General features: G+C 61.6%; 1 protein-coding gene across 1 annotated transcript; it reads left to right on the top strand.

Annotated features, from left to right (window-relative positions):
• Positions 1-294: 294 nt before the first annotated feature.
• Positions 295-16,574, top strand: LOC130598538 (sodium/potassium-transporting ATPase subunit alpha-2; the record flags this gene model as incomplete). Its single annotated transcript, XM_057408051.1, has 20 exons — positions 295-540; positions 2,029-2,142; positions 2,245-2,379; positions 2,446-2,563; positions 2,660-2,928; positions 3,585-3,783; positions 4,784-4,893; positions 4,977-5,111; positions 5,204-5,393; positions 7,114-7,289; positions 7,377-7,513; positions 7,591-7,741; positions 8,964-9,132; positions 9,239-9,393; positions 10,146-10,269; positions 12,601-12,746; positions 15,668-15,798; positions 15,889-15,990; positions 16,068-16,159; positions 16,462-16,574. Coding segments are annotated over 20 exons (2,928 nt in total), but the record flags the coding sequence as incomplete, so codon positions are not given.
• Positions 16,575-18,394: the final 1,820 nt, after the last annotated feature.

The following is an 18,394-nucleotide window of genomic DNA, read 5'->3' as shown; positions in this document are numbered from 1 at the left end:
GGCTGACACCCAGCTATCCATCCCTTCCTGGCACCCAATGTCCCTGTCCCCATGGGTGACACATAACCATATCCTCTGTCACCCCCCAGCCGCTGCATCCCTATCCCTATGGGTGACACTGAGCTGGGTCCCCTCCAGTCCCCATGAGTGACACCCAGCCCTGTCCTCTCCTGCATCCCTGTCCCCCATGGGTCACCCTGGCCATACCCTACATCCCGTCCTCATCGCCCCACAAGTCCCTATGGGTCACAAACACCCTTGGGGGGGGATGAGCATCCTTTTGGGTGGGATGAGCACCCCTGGGGACCCCGGTGTCACCGTGCCCCCATCCCGCAGGGCCTGACCAATGCGCGGGCGGCCGAGATCCTGGCTCAGGACGGCCCCAACGCGCTGACCCCCCCCCCGACCACCCCCGAGTGGGTCAAGTTCTGCCGCCAGCTCTTTGGTGGCTTCTCCATCCTGCTCTGGATCGGCGCCATCCTCTGCTTCCTGGCCTACGGCATCCAGGCCGCCATGGAGGACGAGCCCTCCAATGACAACGTGAGGCCCTGGGGCAGTGACACTTGGGGGGGGGCACCTGCACCCTTGGGGGGGGGGCATGGGTGTCACTGGGCATGGGCACCCTGGAGTGAGCATAGGAACACTTGGGGGGCAACAGCATCAGTGGGTATGGGCATCCTTGGAGGGGGACATGGGTACCACTGGGCATGGGCATCCTTGAGGGGGATAAGGACCCTTGGGGACATGGGTACCACTGGGCATGGGCACCCTTGTGTGGGCACAGGAACACCTGGGGGGCATCAGCATCAGTGGGTATGGGCATCCTTGGAGGGGGACATGGGTACGACTGGGCATGGGCATCCTTGAGGGGGATAAGGACCCTTGGGGACATGGGTACCACTGAGCATGGGCATCCTTCAGGAGGATAAAGACCCTTGGGGACATGGGTACCACTGGGTATGGGCACCCTGGAGTGGGCATAGAAACACCTGGGGGGCAACAGCATCAGTGGGTATGGGCATCCTTGGAGAGGGACATGGGTACCACTGAGCATGGGCACCCTTGAGTGGGCACAGGAACACCTGGGTGTCATCAGCATCAGTGGGTATGGGCATCCTTGGAGAGGGACATGGGTACCACTGGGCATGGGCATCCTTGAGGGGGATAAGGACCCTTGGGGACATGGGTACCACTGAGCATGGGCATCCTTCAGGGGGATAAAGACCCTTGGGGACATGGGTGTCACTGGGTATGGGCACCCTGGAGTGGGCATAGAAACACCTGGGGGGCAACAGCATCAGTGGGTATGGGCATCCTTGGAGAGGGACATGGGTACCACTGGGCATGGGCATCCTTGAGGGGGATAAGGACCCTTGGGGATATGGGTACCACTGGGCATGGGCATCCTTGAGGGGGATAAGGACCCTTGGGGATATGGGTGTCACTGGGCATGGGTATCCTTGAGGGGGATAAGGACCACTGGTGACATGGGTGTCATTGGGCATGGGCACCCTTGAGTGGGCACAGGAACACCTGGGGGGCATCAGCATCAGTGGGTAGGGGCATCCTTGGAGAGGGACATGGGTACCACTGAGCATGGGCATCCTTGAGGGGGATAAGGACCCTTGGGGATATGGGTACCACTGGGCATGGGCATCCTTGAGGGGGATAAGGACCCTTGGGGATATGGGTACCACTGGGCATGGGCATCCTTGAGGGGGATAAGGACCCTTGGGGACATGGGTACCACTGGGCATGGGCATCCTTCAGGGGGATAAAGACCCTTGGGGACATGGGTGTCATTGGGCATGGGCACCCTTGAGTGGGCACAGGAACACCTGGGGGGCATCAGCATCAGTGGGTATGGGCATCCTTGGAGAGGGACATGGGTACCGCTGAGCATGGGCATCCTTGAGGGGGATACGGACCACTGGTGACATGGGTATCATTGGGCATGGGCACCCTTGGGGGGCACGGGGGTCCCTGGGCCATGGGCACAGTGGGGCTCACAGCACCCCTGGGTCCCAGCTGTACCTGGGGGTCGTCCTGGCCGCCGTTGTCATCGTCACCGGCTGCTTCTCCTACTACCAAGAGGCCAAAAGCTCCAAGATCATGGACTCCTTCAAGAACATGGTGCCCCAGGTAGGACCGGGGTGGGATGGGGATCACCCAGTGCGGTGGTGGTGGTGTGTGGGGGGGTCCCTGGTGGGGCAGGGGTCCCTCAGGGCGCTCTGTGCCCATCAGCAAGCGCTGGTGATCCGCGAGGGCGAGAAGATCCAGATCAACGCCGAGAACGTGGTGGTGGGCGACCTGGTGGAGGTGAAGGGGGGGGACCGGGTGCCAGCCGACATGCGCATCATCTCCTCCCACGGTTGCAAGGTGGGTGATGGGGTTGGGTGGCCGGGGGTCCCCAGGACCCCCCAGCACCCATATCTGCTGTCTCAGGTGGACAACTCCTCGCTGACGGGCGAATCGGAGCCGCAGACGCGCTCGCCCGAGTTCACCCATGAGAACCCGCTGGAGACGCGCAACATCTGCTTCTTCTCCACCAACTGCGTGGAAGGTGGGTCCGGGGGTCCCTGCCCCATAGCGATGTGTGTGGAGGGGGGGTGTCACCATCTCCATCACCCATCTCCATCACCGTGGTGCCTAAACCCAGGCACCGCCCGCGGCATCGTCATCTCCACCGGGGACCGCACGGTGATGGGGCGCATCGCGTCGCTGGCGTCGGGGCTGGAGGTGGGCAGGACGCCCATCGCCATGGAGATCGAGCACTTCATCCGCCTCATCACCGGCGTGGCCGTCTTCCTCGGCGTCTCCTTCTTCATCCTCTCGCTCATCCTGGGCTACACCTGGCTCGAGGCCGTCATCTTCCTCATCGGCATCATCGTGGCCAACGTGCCCGAGGGGCTGCTGGCCACCGTCACCGTACGGGCCCCTGGCGATGGGGGGGGGGGGGATGGCACTGGGAGGGACTGGTTTGACTGGGGCGGTGCAGTGAGGGCACTAGTTGCACTGGGAGGGACGGGGTGGGCGCTGGTTCTACTGGTGCACCCACCCATGGTCCCTGGTGCACCCTAAGCCCTATAGGTGCCCCCTGAGCCCTATGGGTTCCCCTGAGCCCTATCGGTGCCCCCTGAGCCCTATGGGTTCCCCTGAGCCCTATCGGTGCCCCCTGAGCCCTATGGGTTCCCCCAAGCCTTATGGGTGCCCCCCTGAGCCTATGGGTGCCCCTGAGCCCTACGGGTGCCCCCTGAGCCCTATGGGTTCCCGGGAGCCCTATGGGTGCCCCCTGAGCCCTATGGGTTCCCCCAAGCCCTATGGGTTCCCCTGAGGCCTATGAGTTCCCCCAAGCCCTATGAGTTCCCCCAAGACCTATGGGTTCCCCTGAGCCCTATGGGTTTGCCGGAGCCCTGTGGGTTCCCCAAGCCCTATAGGTGCCCCCTGAGCCCTATGGGTGCCCCCCAAGCCCTATGGGTGCCCCCTGAGCCCTATGGATGCCCCCTGAGCCCTATGGGTTCCCCAAGCCCTATGGGTGGCCCCAGGCCCTATGGGTGCCCCCTGAGCCCTATGGGTGGCCCCAGGTGTGCCTGACGCTGACGGCCAAGCGCATGGCGCGCAAGAACTGCCTGGTGAAGAACCTGGAGGCGGTGGAGACGCTGGGCTCCACGTCCACCATCTGCTCCGACAAGACCGGGACGCTCACGCAGAACCGCATGACCGTGGCGCACATGTGGTTCGACAACCAGATCCACGAGGCCGACACCACCGAGGACCAGTCGGGTGGGTGCGGGTGCTCAGCAGCCTGACCCCAACACCCAACCCCAACACCCAACCCCAACACCCAGCCACAAACACCTAAACCCAACACCCAACCCCAACACCCTGACCCCAGCACCCAACCCCAACACCCAGCCTCAAACACCCAACTCCAACATCCAGCCACAAACACCTAACCCCAACACCCTGACCCCAACACCCAACCCCAACACCCAACTCCAAGCACCCAACCCCAACACCCAACCCCAACATCCAACTCCAAACACCCTCACCCCAACACCCAACACAAGCACCCTGAACCCAAATACCCTGATCCCAACACCCAGCCACAAAAAACCAACCCCAAACACCCGCACCCCAACACCCAACTCCAAACACCCAACACCAACACCCAACCTCAAACAACCAACACCAACACCCTCACCCCAACACCCAATCCCAGCACCCAGCCACAAACACCCAACCACAAACACCCTGATCCCAAACACCCAGCCGCAAAAACCCAACGCCCAACCCAAAACACCCTGACCCCAACACCCAACCCCAAACACCCTGACCCCAAACACCCAACCCCAAACACCCAACCCCAAACACCCAACCCCAAACACCTAACCCCAAACACCCTGACCCCAAACACCCAAACACCCAACCCCAAACACCCCCCAAACACCCAGACCCCAAACACCCAACCCCAAACACCCAACCCCAAACACCCAACCCCAAACACTCAACCCCAAACACCCTGACCCTAAACACCCAACTCCAAACACCTCAACCCCAAACACCCTGACCCTAAACACCCAACCCCAAACACCTCAACCCCAAACACCCAACCCCAAACACCCAACCTCAAACACCCAACTCCATGAACACCCATCCCCAGGAGCCCCCAACCCTTCCCTGCTCCTGTTCCCACCCTTCACCCCCCATGAGCACCCCAGTGGAGCTCTGGGGGTGCCCCGGCACCCTCGGGGGTTCCCCTTGGTGCTGATGGGTCCCCCAGGTGCCACCTTCGACAAGCGCTCGCCGACCTGGGCGGCCCTGGCGCGCATCGCGGGGCTCTGCAACCGCGCCGTCTTCAAGCCAGGCCAGGAGAACATCTCCATCTCCAAGGTGGGTGCTCTGGGGGGGTGCACACGCCCCCCCCCCCGCCCCAACCCTATGGGGGTCCCCATGGCTGTCTGCGCCCCACACAGCGGGACACGGCGGGGGACGCCTCGGAGTCGGCGCTGCTCAAGTGCATCCAATTGTCCTGCGGCTCCGTCAAGAAGATGCGGGACAGGAACCCCAAAGTCACCGAGATCCCCTTCAACTCCACCAACAAGTACCAGGTGTGGGGTGTGTGGGGCAGGGGGGGGGTGATGGTCGCTGCGGTGGCCCCGGGGCAGGGCGGTTGTGGCACCCGTATCCCTGTGTGCCGTAGCTCTCCATCCACGAGCGGGAGGAGGACCCCCAGGGCTACCTGCTGGTGATGAAGGGAGCCCCCGAGCGCATCCTGGACCGCTGCTCCCGCATCCTGCTGCAGGGCCAGGAGGTGCCGCTGGACCAGGAGATGCGGGAAGCGTTCCAGAATGCCTACCTGGAGCTGGGGGGGCTCGGGGAGCGCGTGCTGGGTGAGCAATGGGGACTACGGGGCACAGGGTGTGGGGAATGGGGGGGGAAGGAGGACGGAGGGGCGATAGGGGAGAAGAGGGTGCGGATGTGGAGGGTATAAGGGTGGGGGGACGTGGAGGATGGAGGGATGGAGGGATATGGTGATGTGGAGGGCATAGGGACATGGGAGAAGTAGGGACGCAGGGACATGGAGGATGCAAGGATGGGAGGACATTGGGACACGGAGGACATAGGGACATGGAGGACATGAGGATGCGAGGACATAGGGACATGGAGGACATAGGGCACGGAGGACATGAGGATGCGAGGACAGAGGGACATGGAGGACACATGGATGGGAGGACATAGGGACATGGAGGACATAGGGCATGGAGGACATGAGGATGTGAGGACAGATGGACATGGAGGACATAGGGACATGGAGGACATAGGGACATGGAGGACATAGGGGCATGGAGGACATGAGGATGCGAGGACATAGGGACATGGAGGACACAAGGATGGGAGGACAGAGGGACATGGAGGACATGAGGATGCGAGGACATAGGGACATCGAGGACATAGGGATGGGAGGACATAGGGCCATGGAGGACATGAGGATGCGAGGACATAGGGACATGGAGGACACAAGGATGGGAGGACAGAGGACCATGGAGGACATAAGGATGGGAGGACATAGGGACATGGAGGACACAAGGATGGGAGGACAGAGGGCCATGGAGGACATAGGGACATGGAGTACATCGGGACATGGAGGACATAGGGCCATGGAGGACACAAGGATGGGAGGACATAGGGACATGGAGGACATAGGGATGGGAGGACAGAGGGACATGGAGGACACATGGATGGGAGGACATAGGGACATGGAGGACATAGGGCATGGAGGACATGAGGATGTGAGGACAGAGGGACATGGAGGACATAGGGACATGGAGGACATAGGGGCATGGAGGACATGAGGATGTGAGGACAGAGGGACATGGAGGACATAGGGATGGGAGGACATAGGGACATGGAGGACATGAGGATGCGAGGACATAGGGACATGGAGGACATGAGGGTGTGGACACATGGAGGAAATGGAACACGTAAGGGTGCTGGCATGTGAAGGACCTGGGGATGAGGTGGACACGGGGCCATGCTGTGAGGTGGCAGAACTTGGGGACATGGGGCACATAGGGATGGGTTGTGGTGAGGATGAGGGGGAAGAGGGTGCCATTGGGGGCCATTGGGTACCACTGGGTATCATTGGGTGCCATTGGGTACCATCGGGTGCTACTGGGTGCCATTGGGTATCATTGCATGCCATTGGGTGCCATTGGATACCATTGGGTGCTACTGAGTGCCACTGGGTGCCATTGGGTACCATTGGGTGCCATTGGGTAACATTAGGTACCATTGGGTGCCACTGGGTGTCATTGGGTACCATTGCATGCCATTGGGTGCCATTGGGTAACATTAGGTACCATTGGGTGCCACTGGATGGCATTGGGTGCCATTGCATGCCATTGGGTGCCATTGGGTACCATTGGGTGCCATTGGGTAACATTGGGTACCATTGGGTGCCGTTGGGTGCCATTGGGTGCTATTGAGTGCCACTGGGTGCCGTTGGGTGCCTTTGCGTGCCATTGGGTGCCGTTGGATGCCATTGGGTGCCATTGAGTACCTCGGTACCATTGGGTGCCATTGGGTGCCCTTGCATTCACCACCCCGCAGGGTTCTGCCACCTTTATCTGCCCCCGGACAAGTTCCCGCGCGGGTTCCGCTTCGACGCCGACGACGTGAACTTCCCCACGGACAACCTCTGCTTCGTGGGGCTCATGTCCATGATCGACCCCCCCCGCGCCGCCGTCCCCGACGCCGTCGGCAAATGCCGCAGCGCCGGCATCAAGGTGAGACCCAGAACCCCCCACCCCATGGGGTCACTTCCCCCCCCCCTCCCCAAACCGGGGCTCATCCCTCTCTGTGCCCCCCCATAGGTGATCATGGTGACCGGGGACCACCCCATCACGGCCAAGGCCATCGCCAAAGGGGTCGGCATCATATCCGAGGGCAACGAGACGGTGGAGGACATCGCGGCGCGGCTCAACATCCCCGTCAGCCAGGTCAACCCCCGGTGCGTGGGGGGGGTCATGGGGGGACCCGTGGTGGGTACTACGGATCCGTGGGCCCCACTGATGCTCGGTGCCGCAGGGAGGCCAAGGCCTGCGTGGTTCACGGCTCCGACCTGAAGGACATGAGCTCGGAGCAGCTGGATGAGATCCTCAAGAACCACACCGAGATCGTCTTTGCCCGCACGTCCCCGCAGCAGAAACTCATCATCGTGGAGGGCTGCCAGAGACAGGTCCCCCCACGAGCCACCCCATGGTCCCATGGCCCCATGGCCCCACCCCATGGCCCCCACGGCCCCATCCCGTGTCCATTGATGTCCCCATCCCGTGTCCATTGATGTCCCCATCCCGTGTCCTCTGATGTCCCCATCCCGTGTCCATTGATGTCCCCATCCCTGTGTCCTCTGATGTCTCCATCCTGTGTCCATTGATGCCCCCATCCCATGTCCTCTGATGTCCCCATCCCGTGTCCTCTGATGTCTCCATCCCGTGTCCATTGATGCCCCCATCCCGTGTCCATTGATGTCCCCATCCCGTGTCCATTGATGCCCCCATCCCGTGTCCATTGATGTCCCCATCCCGTGTCCTCCATGTCCCCATCCCGTGTCCATTGATGTCCCCATCCTGTGTCCTCTGACGTCCCCATCCCATGTCCATTGATGTCCCCATCCTGTGCCCATTGATGTCCCCATCCCTGTGTCCCACGATGTTCTTACACCCTGTGTTGCTCCATGATAGTCCCATCCCAATGACGTCCCCATGCCCCATGGTTTCAACCATCCCTGTACCCTGTAGTGCCCCATAGGGTCCCCATGCCCCACAGTGTTTCCATGCCCATAATGTGGCCATGGTGCCCCCATCCCCACTATGTCCCCATCCCTGCTGCATCCCCAGACCCATGGTGTCCCCATGTTGTCCCCATCCCCACTGTGTCCCCATGCCCTGTGGTGTCCCCGTGTTGTCCCCATCCCCACTGCATCCCCAGGCCCATGGTGTCCCTATGGTGTTCCTACCCCCACTGTGTCCCCATCCCCATACTGTCTCCATCCCCATGCTGTCCCCATGCCCCGTGGTGTCCCCATGTTGTCCCCATCCCCACTGCCTCCCCAGCCCCATGGTGTTCCTATCCTCACTGTGTCCCCATCCCCATGCTGTCCCCATGGTGTCCCCATCCCCACTGCATCCCCATCCCCATGGTGTTCCTATCCCCACTGCATCCCCATCCCCATGCTGTCCCCATCCCCTCTGGTGTCCCCATGGTGTCCCCATCCCCACTGCTTCCCCAGCCCCATGGCTCCCACCATGCCCCACGCTGTCCCTATGGTGGCCCCATTGTGTCCCCATGCCCCATCCCTGCAGTGCCCGACCCCCCTATCCCCAGAGCACCACCACGCTGTGGATGGTCCCCCCATGTCCCCCCATGTCCCCCCCTTCACCCTCCCACCCATGCCCTAGGGCGCCATCGTGGCGGTGACAGGGGACGGCGTCAACGACTCGCCGGCGCTGAAGAAGGCCGACATCGGCATCGCCATGGGCATCGCCGGCTCCGACGTCTCCAAGCAGGCGGCCGACATGATCCTATTGGACGACAACTTCGCCTCCATCGTCACCGGCGTGGAGGAAGGTCCGTGTGGGACCCATAGGGACATCCCCATGGGGTCAAGGGGGAGGTTTGGGATCTGGGGGGGGGCACGGGGAGACCCCATTGGTGACCATCCCCGTGGCCTCAGGCCGCCTGATCTTTGACAACCTGAAGAAGTCCATTGCCTACACCTTGACCAGCAACATCCCCGAGATCACCCCCTTCCTCCTCTTCATCATCGCCAACATCCCCCTGCCCCTGGGCACCGTCACCATCCTCTGCATCGACCTGGGCACCGACATGGTCGGCATGGGGCATGGGGGGAACGGGGGGTGATGATGGGTGATGGGGGGTGACGATGGGTGATGGGGGTGACAGTGGGCGGTGGGGGTGACAATGGGTGATGGGGGGTGAGAATGGGTGATGGGGGGTGACGATGGGTGATGGGGTGTGACAGTGGGTGATGGGGGTGACAATGGGTGATTGGGGTGACAATGGGTGATGGGGGGTGACAATGGGTGATGGGGTGACAATGGGTGATTGGGGTGACAATGGGCGATGGGGGTGACAATGGGTGATAAGGATGAGAATGGGAGATGGGGGGTGACAATGGGCGATGGGGGTGACAATGGGAGATGGGGGGTGACAATGGGAGATGGGGGTGACAATGGGTGATGGGGGTGACAATGGGTGATGGGGGTGACAATGGGCGATGGGGGTGACAATGGGTGATAGGGATGAGAATGGGAGATGGGGGGTGACAATGGGCGATGGGGGTGACAATGGGCGATGGGGGGTGACAATGGGAGATGGGGGTGACAATGGGTGATGGGGGTGACAATGGGAGATGGGGGTGACAATGGGTGATAGGGATGACAATGGGTGATGGGGGATGACAATGGGCGATGGGGTTGACAATGGGCGATGGGGGTGACAATGGGCAATGGGGGGTGACAATGGGCGATGGGGGTGACAATGGGTGATGGGGGTGACAATGGGCGATGGGGGTGACAATTGGCAATGGGGGGTGACCGGGTGCCCATGTCCCCCCCCAGGTCCCTGCCATCTCCTTGGCCTACGAGGCGGCCGAGAGCGACATCATGAAGCGGCAGCCGCGGAACCCGCGCACGGACAAGCTGGTCAATGAGCGGCTCATCAGCATGGCCTATGGGCAGATCGGTGAGGGCACCCATGGGTGCTATGGGCAGACTGGGGAGGGCACCCATGGGTGCTGTGGGCAGATCAGTGAGGGGCACTCATGGGTGCTATGGGCAGATCGGGGAGGGGCACCCATAGGTGCTGCGGGTGGATCAACGACTGGTATCCATGGGTGCTATGGGCAGACTGGGGAGGGCACCCATGGGTGCTATGGGTGGATCAATGATGGGTATCCATGGGTGCTATGGGCAGATTGGGGAGGGCACCCATGGGTGCTATGGGTGGATCAACGACGGGTATCCATGGGTGCTATGGGCAGATCAGGGAGGGCACCCATGGGTGCTATGGGTGGATCAATGATGGGTATCCATGGGTGCTATGGGCAGATTGGGGAGGGCACCCATTGGTGCTGCGGGTGGATCAACGACTGGTATCCATGGGTGCTATGGGCAGATCTGGGGAGGGCACCCATGGGTGCTATGGGTGGATCAATGATGGGTATCCATGGGTGCTATGGGCAGATTGGGGAGGGCACCCATGGGTGCTATGGGTGGATCAATGATGGGTATCCATGGGTGCTATGGGCAGATTGGGGAGGGCACCCATGGGTGCTATGGGTGGATCAACGACGGGTATCCATGGGTGCTATGGGCAGATCAGGGAGGGCACCCATGGGTGCTATGGGTGGATCAATGATGGGTATCCATGGGTGCTATGGGCAGATTGGGGAGGGCACCCATAGGTGCTGCGGGTGGATCAACGACTGGTATCCATGGGTGCTATGGGCAGATCAGGGAGGGCACCCATGGGTGCTATGGGTGGATCAATGATGGGTATCCATGGGTGCTATGGGCAGATTGGGGAGGGCACCCATGGGTGCTATGGGTGGATCAACGATGGGTATCCATGGGTGCTATGGGCAGATCAGGGAGTGCACCCATGGGTGCTGTGGGTGCTGCAGGTGGATCGGTGATGGGCACCCATAGGTGCTAGGGGCAGATCGGTGAGGGCAACCATGGGTGCTATGGGCAGATAGATGAGGGGCACCCATGGGTGCTATGGGCAGGTTGCTGAGTAGCACTGCAGCACCCATTGGTGACACGAGGGCACCCAGTAGTGATCCCAAAGTGCTGATCCCTCACTGTAGGGTGCCAATCCCCGGGTCCCAATCCCTGACCCCATGGTGCCGATCCCTGACCCCATGGTACCGATCCCTGACCCTATGGTGCCAATCCTAGGGTACCAATCCCTGGTCCCATGGTCCCCATCCCTGACCCCATGGTGCCAATCCTAGGGTACCAATCCCTTACCCCACGGTACTGATCCTTGACCCCATGGTCCCCATCCCTGACCCCATGGTCCCAATCCCTGACCCCATGGTCCCAATCCCTGACCCTATGGTGCCAATCCTAGGATACCAATCCCTGATTCCACGGTACTGATCCCTGATCCTGTGGTCCCCATCCCTGATCCTGTGGTCCCCATCCCTGATCCTGTGGTCCCCATCCCTGCCCCCATGGTGCTGATCCCTGCCCCCACAGTGCTGATCCCTGACCCCATGGTCCCAATCCCTGACCCCATGGTGCTGATCCTTGACCCCATGGTCCCCATCCCTGATCCCATGGTGCCCATCCCTGACCCCATGGTACCGATCCCTCCCCCCCCGCTCCCCATCCCTGACCCCATGGTCCCCATCCCTGACCTCATGGTCCCAATCCCTGATCCTGTGGTCCCCATCCCTGCCCCCACGGTCCCCATCCCTGCCCCCACGGTCCCCATCCCTGCCCCCACGGTCCCCATCCCTGCCCCCATGGTACCGATCCCTGCCAACATGGTGCTGATCCTTGACCCCATGGTCCCCATCCCTGACCCCATGGTCCCCATCCCTGATCCCATGGTGCCCATCCCTGACCCCATGGTACTGATCCCTCCCCCCCGCTCCCCATCCCTGACCCCATGGTCCCCATCCCTGACCCCATGGTGCCGATCCCTGACCCCATGGTCCCCATCCTTGACCCCATGGTGCCCATCCATGCCCCCATGATGCTGATCCCTGACCCTATGATGCTGATCCTTGACCCCATGGTGCCCATCCCTGACCCCATGGTCCCCATCCCTGACCCCATGGTGCCCATCCCTGACCCCATGGTGCCCATCCCTGACCCCATGGTCCCCATCCCTGACCCCATGGTGCCCATCCCTGACCCCATGGTCCCCATCCCTGACCCCATGGTGCCCATCCCTGACCCCATGGTGCCCATCCCTGACCCCATGGTGCCCATCCCTGCCCCCATGGTACCGATCCGCTCCCGCCCCGGTGCCGCCCCCGTTCTCACCCGGGCTGTTCCTCAGGGATGATCCAGGCCCTGGGCGGGTTCTTCACGTACTTCGTGATCCTGGCCGAGAACGGCTTCCTCCCGGGCACGCTGCTGGGGATCCGCCTGGCCTGGGACGACCGCTCCACCAACGACCTGGAGGACTCCTACGGGCAGGAGTGGGTGCGTGGCCCCCAGCGCACACCCATCGCACACCCATTGCACACCCATTGCACACCCATTGCACACCCATCGCACACCCATCGCACACCCATTGCACACCCATCGCACACCCATTGCACACCCATTGCACACCCATTGCACACCCATTGCACACCCATCGCACACCCATCGCACACCCATCGCACCCCCATTGCACCCACATCGCACCCCCATTGCACACCCATTGCACACCCATTGCACCCCCATTGCACACCCATTGCACCCCCATTGCACCCACATCGCACCCCCATTGCACCCCCATTGCACACCCAGCGCACACCCATTGCACACCCATTGCACCCCCATTGCACACCCATTGCACACCCATTGCACACCCATCGCACACCCATTGCACCCCCATTGCACCCCCATCGCACACCCATTGCACACCCATTGCACCCCCATTGCACCCCCATTGCACACCCATTGCACCCCCATTGCACACCCATTGCACACCCATTGCACCCCCATTGCACACCCATCCCACCCCCATTGCACACCCACTGCACCCACATCACAACCCCATCCCACCCCCATCGCACACCCATCGCACCCACATTGCATCCCCATCGCACACCCATTGCACCCCCATTGCACCCCCATTGCACACCCAGCGCACCCCATCGCACCCCCATTGCAAACCCATCGCACACCCATTGCACACCCATCCCACCCCCATCGCACCCCCATCGCACACCCATTGCATCCCCATTGCACCCCCATTGCACACCCATTGCACCCCCATTGCACACCCATTGCACACCCATTGCACACCCATTGCACACCCATCCCACCCCCATTGCACCCCCATTGCACCCCCATTGCACCCCCATCCCACACCCAGCGCACCCCCATTGCACCCACATCGCACACCCATTGCACCCCCATTGCACACCCATTGCACCCCCATCCCACCCCCATTGCACCCCCATTGCACCCCCATTGCACACCCATTGCACACCCACTGCACCCATATCGCACCCCCATTGCACAGCCATCGCACCCACATAGCACCCCCATGGCACACCCACTGCACCCACATTGCACACCCACTGCACCCACATCACAACCCCATCCCACCCCCATTGCACACCCATCGCACCCACATTGCATCCCCATCGCACACCCATTGCACCCCCATTGCACACCCATCGCACCCACATTGCATCCCCATCGCACACCCATTGCACCCCCATTGCACACCCATTGCACACCCAACGCACCCCCATCGCACCCCCATTGCACACCCATCGCACACCCATTGCACACCCATCGCACACCCATTGCACCCCCATTGCACACCCATTGCACCCCCATTGCACACCCATTGCATCCCCATTGCACCCGCAGCGCATCACCATCGCACACACCCCCCCCGGGGGCACGGGGGGGGGGGTGCATCCTGGGGTTCACGTGCGCACAGGGGTGTATGTGTACAGGAGCACACACATGGGTGCACATGGGTGCACACACACACATGGGGCACACACATGGGTGCACACACACACACACACATGGGGCACACACATGGGTGCACACATGGGGCACACACACACGGGTGCACACACACCATGTCCCCATGTCCCCATGTCCATGTCCATGTCCTGTATCCCATATCCCATATCCATGTTCCCGTATCCCATGACTGCATCCCATGTCTCATGTCCATGTCCTGTATCCCATATCCCATATCCATGTTCCTGTATCCCATGACTGCATCCCATGTCCCATGTCCTGTGTCCATGTCCCGTATCCCATGTCCCATGTCCCATATCCCTTGTCCATGTCCCATATCCCATGTCCATGTCCCATATCCCATGTCCCATGTCCATGTCCTGTATCCCATATCCATGTCCCATATCCATGTTCCTATATCCCATGTCCCATGTCCATGTCCTGTATCCCATATCCCATATCCATGTTCCCATATCCCATGACTGCATCCCATGTCCCATGTCCTGTGTCCATGTCCCGTATCCCAAGTCCCATGTCCATGTCTACATGCCATATCCCATATCCATGTTTCCATATCCCATATCCCATAACCCATACCCCATACCCCATATCACATATCCATGTTCCCATATCCCATACCCCATATCCCACACCCCATACCCCATACCCCATATCCATGTTCCCACATGCCATACCCCATATCCATGTTCCCATATCCCATACCCCATACCCCATATCCCATACCCCATATCCATGTTCCCATACCCCATACCCGATATCCCACATCCCATATCCATATCCCATAACCATATCCCATATCCCACACCCCATATCCCATATCCCATATCCATGTTCCCATATCCCATATCCCATATCCCATACCCCATATCAAATACCCCATACCCCATACCCATGTTCCCATACCCGATATCCATGTTCCCATACCCCACATCCATGTTCCCATACCCCATATCCTACATCCCATATCCCATATCCCATACCCCACACCCCACACCCCATACCCGTACCCCATATCCCATATCCATGTTCCCATACCCCATATCCCATATCCCACACCCCACACCCTCCATACCCCATATCCGTACCCCATACCCCATACCATATATCCCACACCCCATACCTGTACCCCACACCCCACACCCCATACCCCATATCCACACCCCACACCCCACACCCCATACCCCCCATCCCATATCCATATTCCCATACCCGTACCCCATACCCCACACACCCCACACCCCACACCCCACACCCCATACCCCATACCCCATATCCACACCCCACACCCCACACACCCCATACCCGTACCCCACACCCCATACCCCACACCCCACATCCCATACCCACACCCCACATCCCATACCCACACCCCACACCCGTACCCATACCCATATCCCGTGCCGCAGACGTACGAGCAGCGCAAGGTGGTGGAGTTCACTTGCCACACCGCCTTCTTCGCCAGCATCGTGGTGGTGCAATGGGCCGACCTCATCATCTGCAAGACCCGCCGCAACTCCGTCTTCCAGCAGGGCATGAAGTGGGTGCCCCCCCCCCCCCCCTTAACCCCCCTCCAGCAGCACCCATGGGTGCCCCCGCACCCCACCCGCTGCTCCTTTTGCACCCCTAGGAACAAGATCCTCATCTTCGGGCTGCTGGAGGAGACGGCGCTCGCCGCGTTCCTGTCCTATTGCCCCGGCATGGGGGTGGCCCTGCGCATGTACCCCCTCAAGTGAGCTGGGAGCAGGGGGGACCCGCACCCATGGGTGCCCCCACCTTGGTCACCCTCTAACCCCTTGTCCCATGCAGGGTCACTTGGTGGTTCTGCGCCTTCCCCTACAGCCTCCTCATCTTCGCCTATGATGAAGTGAGGAAGCTCATCCTGCGCCGGTACCCGGGCGGTGAGTGGGGACCCCCAGACCCCCCCCATGGGTCCCAATCCCGCCCCATGGACCCCCCCAAAACCCCCTTGGAGCTCAGCATCCCCAACACTGGCACAGCTCCCCCCCCAAAAACACCTTCAGGGTTGGGGAGGTCTTCAGGGAGCCACAGGGGGTTGGGGGGCACCCTATAAGCATGGGGAGCACGCAAAGGGGTTGGGGGGTGAAGGGAAGTGGGTGCCCCATAGGAGAAAGGGAGAGCCAGGAGGCGTGGGGGGGCACTAAAAGGTGGGGGCACCCCACTGATGCCCTCCCCATTGCAGGCTGGGTGGAGAAGGAGACCTACTACTAAGAGGCTGTGCCCCCCCCCCCCCATCACCCCCTGTGCACCCCCAAACTAACCCCGGGGGTGGGGGGGGCACCCAGAGCCCCCCCCCCCCCAAATTCAGAGCAATAAAGGAGCTTAACCCCTCGTGCCCTTGTCTGTGATGGGGGGGGATTGGGGGACATGGGGGGGGATGGAGCCCAGCTGAACCCCCCCTTCCTCCGTGTCCCCCCATGTCCTCTGTGTCCCCAACAGCCCATGACCCCCACTTGTTACCTGATGCCCTCCCATGTGCCCCCTTGGGGCACCCCATCTCTGAGTATGGGGGTCCCCAGCACCCCCCTGAGGGGCACCCCGGGGCTGGGGGGGGGGGGGGATCTCCATCCTCATCCGCATGTCTGGGTGTCCACCCTGTGGTGGGGACACTGGTGGGGACTGGGGGACACTGGTGGGATGGGTGACTGCACCTGAATGGCACTGGGGAGGTGGCTACCATGGGGGGGTGGTTGCCATGGGGAGGTTGTTGCCATGGGGACAGGTTGCCATAGGGAGGTCTTTGCCACGGAGACATGTTGCCATGGGGAGGTGGTTGCCATGGGGACACGTTGCCATGGGGAGGCCGTTGCCATGGGGAAGTCGTTGCCATGGGAGATGGTTGCTATGGGGAGGTGGTTGCCACGGGGACACGTTGCCATGAGGAGGTGGTTGCCATGGGAAGGTGGTTGCCATGGGAGGTGGTTGCCATGGGGAGGTGGCTGCCATGGGGACAGGTTGCCATGGGAGATGGTTGCCATGGGGAGGTTGTTGCCATGGGAGGTGGTTGCCATGGGGAGGTGGTTGCCATGAGGAGGTGGTTGCCATGGGGAGGTGGTTGCCATGGGGAGGTGGTTGCCATGGGAGGTGGTTGCCATGAGGAGGTGGTTGCCATGGGGAGGTGGTTGCCATGGGGAGGTGGTTGCCATGGGGAGGTGGTTGCCATGGGGAGGTTGTTGCCATGGGGACAGGTTGCCATACGGAGGTCTTTGCCATGGAGACATGTTGCCATGGGGAGGTGGTTGCCATGGGGACAAGTTACCATGGGGAGGCCGTTGCCATGGGGAAGTCGTTGCCATGGGAGATGGTTGCCATGGGGACACGTTGCCATGAGGAGGTGGTTGCCATAGGGACACGTTGCCATGGGGAGGTGGTTGCCATGGGGAGGTTGTTGCCATGGGGAGGTGGATGTCATGGGAGATGGTTGCTATGGGGAGCTTGATGCCACGGGGACAGGTTGCCATAGGGAGGTCTTTGCCATGGGGACACGTTGCCATGGGGAAATGTTGCCATGGGGAGGTTGTTGCCATGGGGAGGTGGTTGCCATGGGGAGGTTGTTGCCACGGGGAGGTGTTTGCCATGGGGAGGTGGTTGCCATGGGGAGGTGGTTGCCATAGGGACACGTTGCCATGGGGAGGTGGTTGCCATGGGGAGATGGTTGCCATGGGGACACGTTGCCATGGGGACACGTTGCCATGGGGAGGTGGTTGCCATGGGGACACGTTGCCATGGGGAGGTGGTTGCCATGGGGAGGTTGTTGCCATGGGAGGTGGTTGCCATGGGAGGTGGCTGCTATTGGGAGGTGCTGTCCAGGGCAGCCGCATCCCCGGGATGGGGATACCCGAAGGGATGTGGGGCACCCCCTGACCCCCCCCCCCCCAGGGGCTGACAGGAGCTGTTGCGGGCCCAGCCGCGGGGGGGCCGGGGGGAGGCTCCGGCGCTGGAGCTTTAATCCCACCGGATCAACCCCCCCGCGGCCTCAATCCCGCTGGAGGAGGGGGGACCCTCCCCGCTGCCCCCCCTTCAGCTCCCTCACAGAGCCCGGGGGGGGGGGGGATTTGGGGGTGCACAAGCTGAGACCCACGTTTGAGACCTGGGATGGGGACGGCTCCGATGGC

The sequence above is a fragment of the Pezoporus wallicus genome, unplaced genomic scaffold (genome assembly GCF_028554395.1).
Source record: "Pezoporus wallicus isolate ANWC-B61680 ecotype Strahan unplaced genomic scaffold, APGP_CSIRO_Pwel_v1 contig_8632, whole genome shotgun sequence".
NCBI classification, from domain to species: domain Eukaryota; kingdom Metazoa; phylum Chordata; class Aves; order Psittaciformes; family Psittacidae; genus Pezoporus; species Pezoporus wallicus.
The sequence above is the reverse complement of the archived record's forward strand: the minus strand, read 5'-3'. Positions and strand labels throughout refer to the sequence as shown.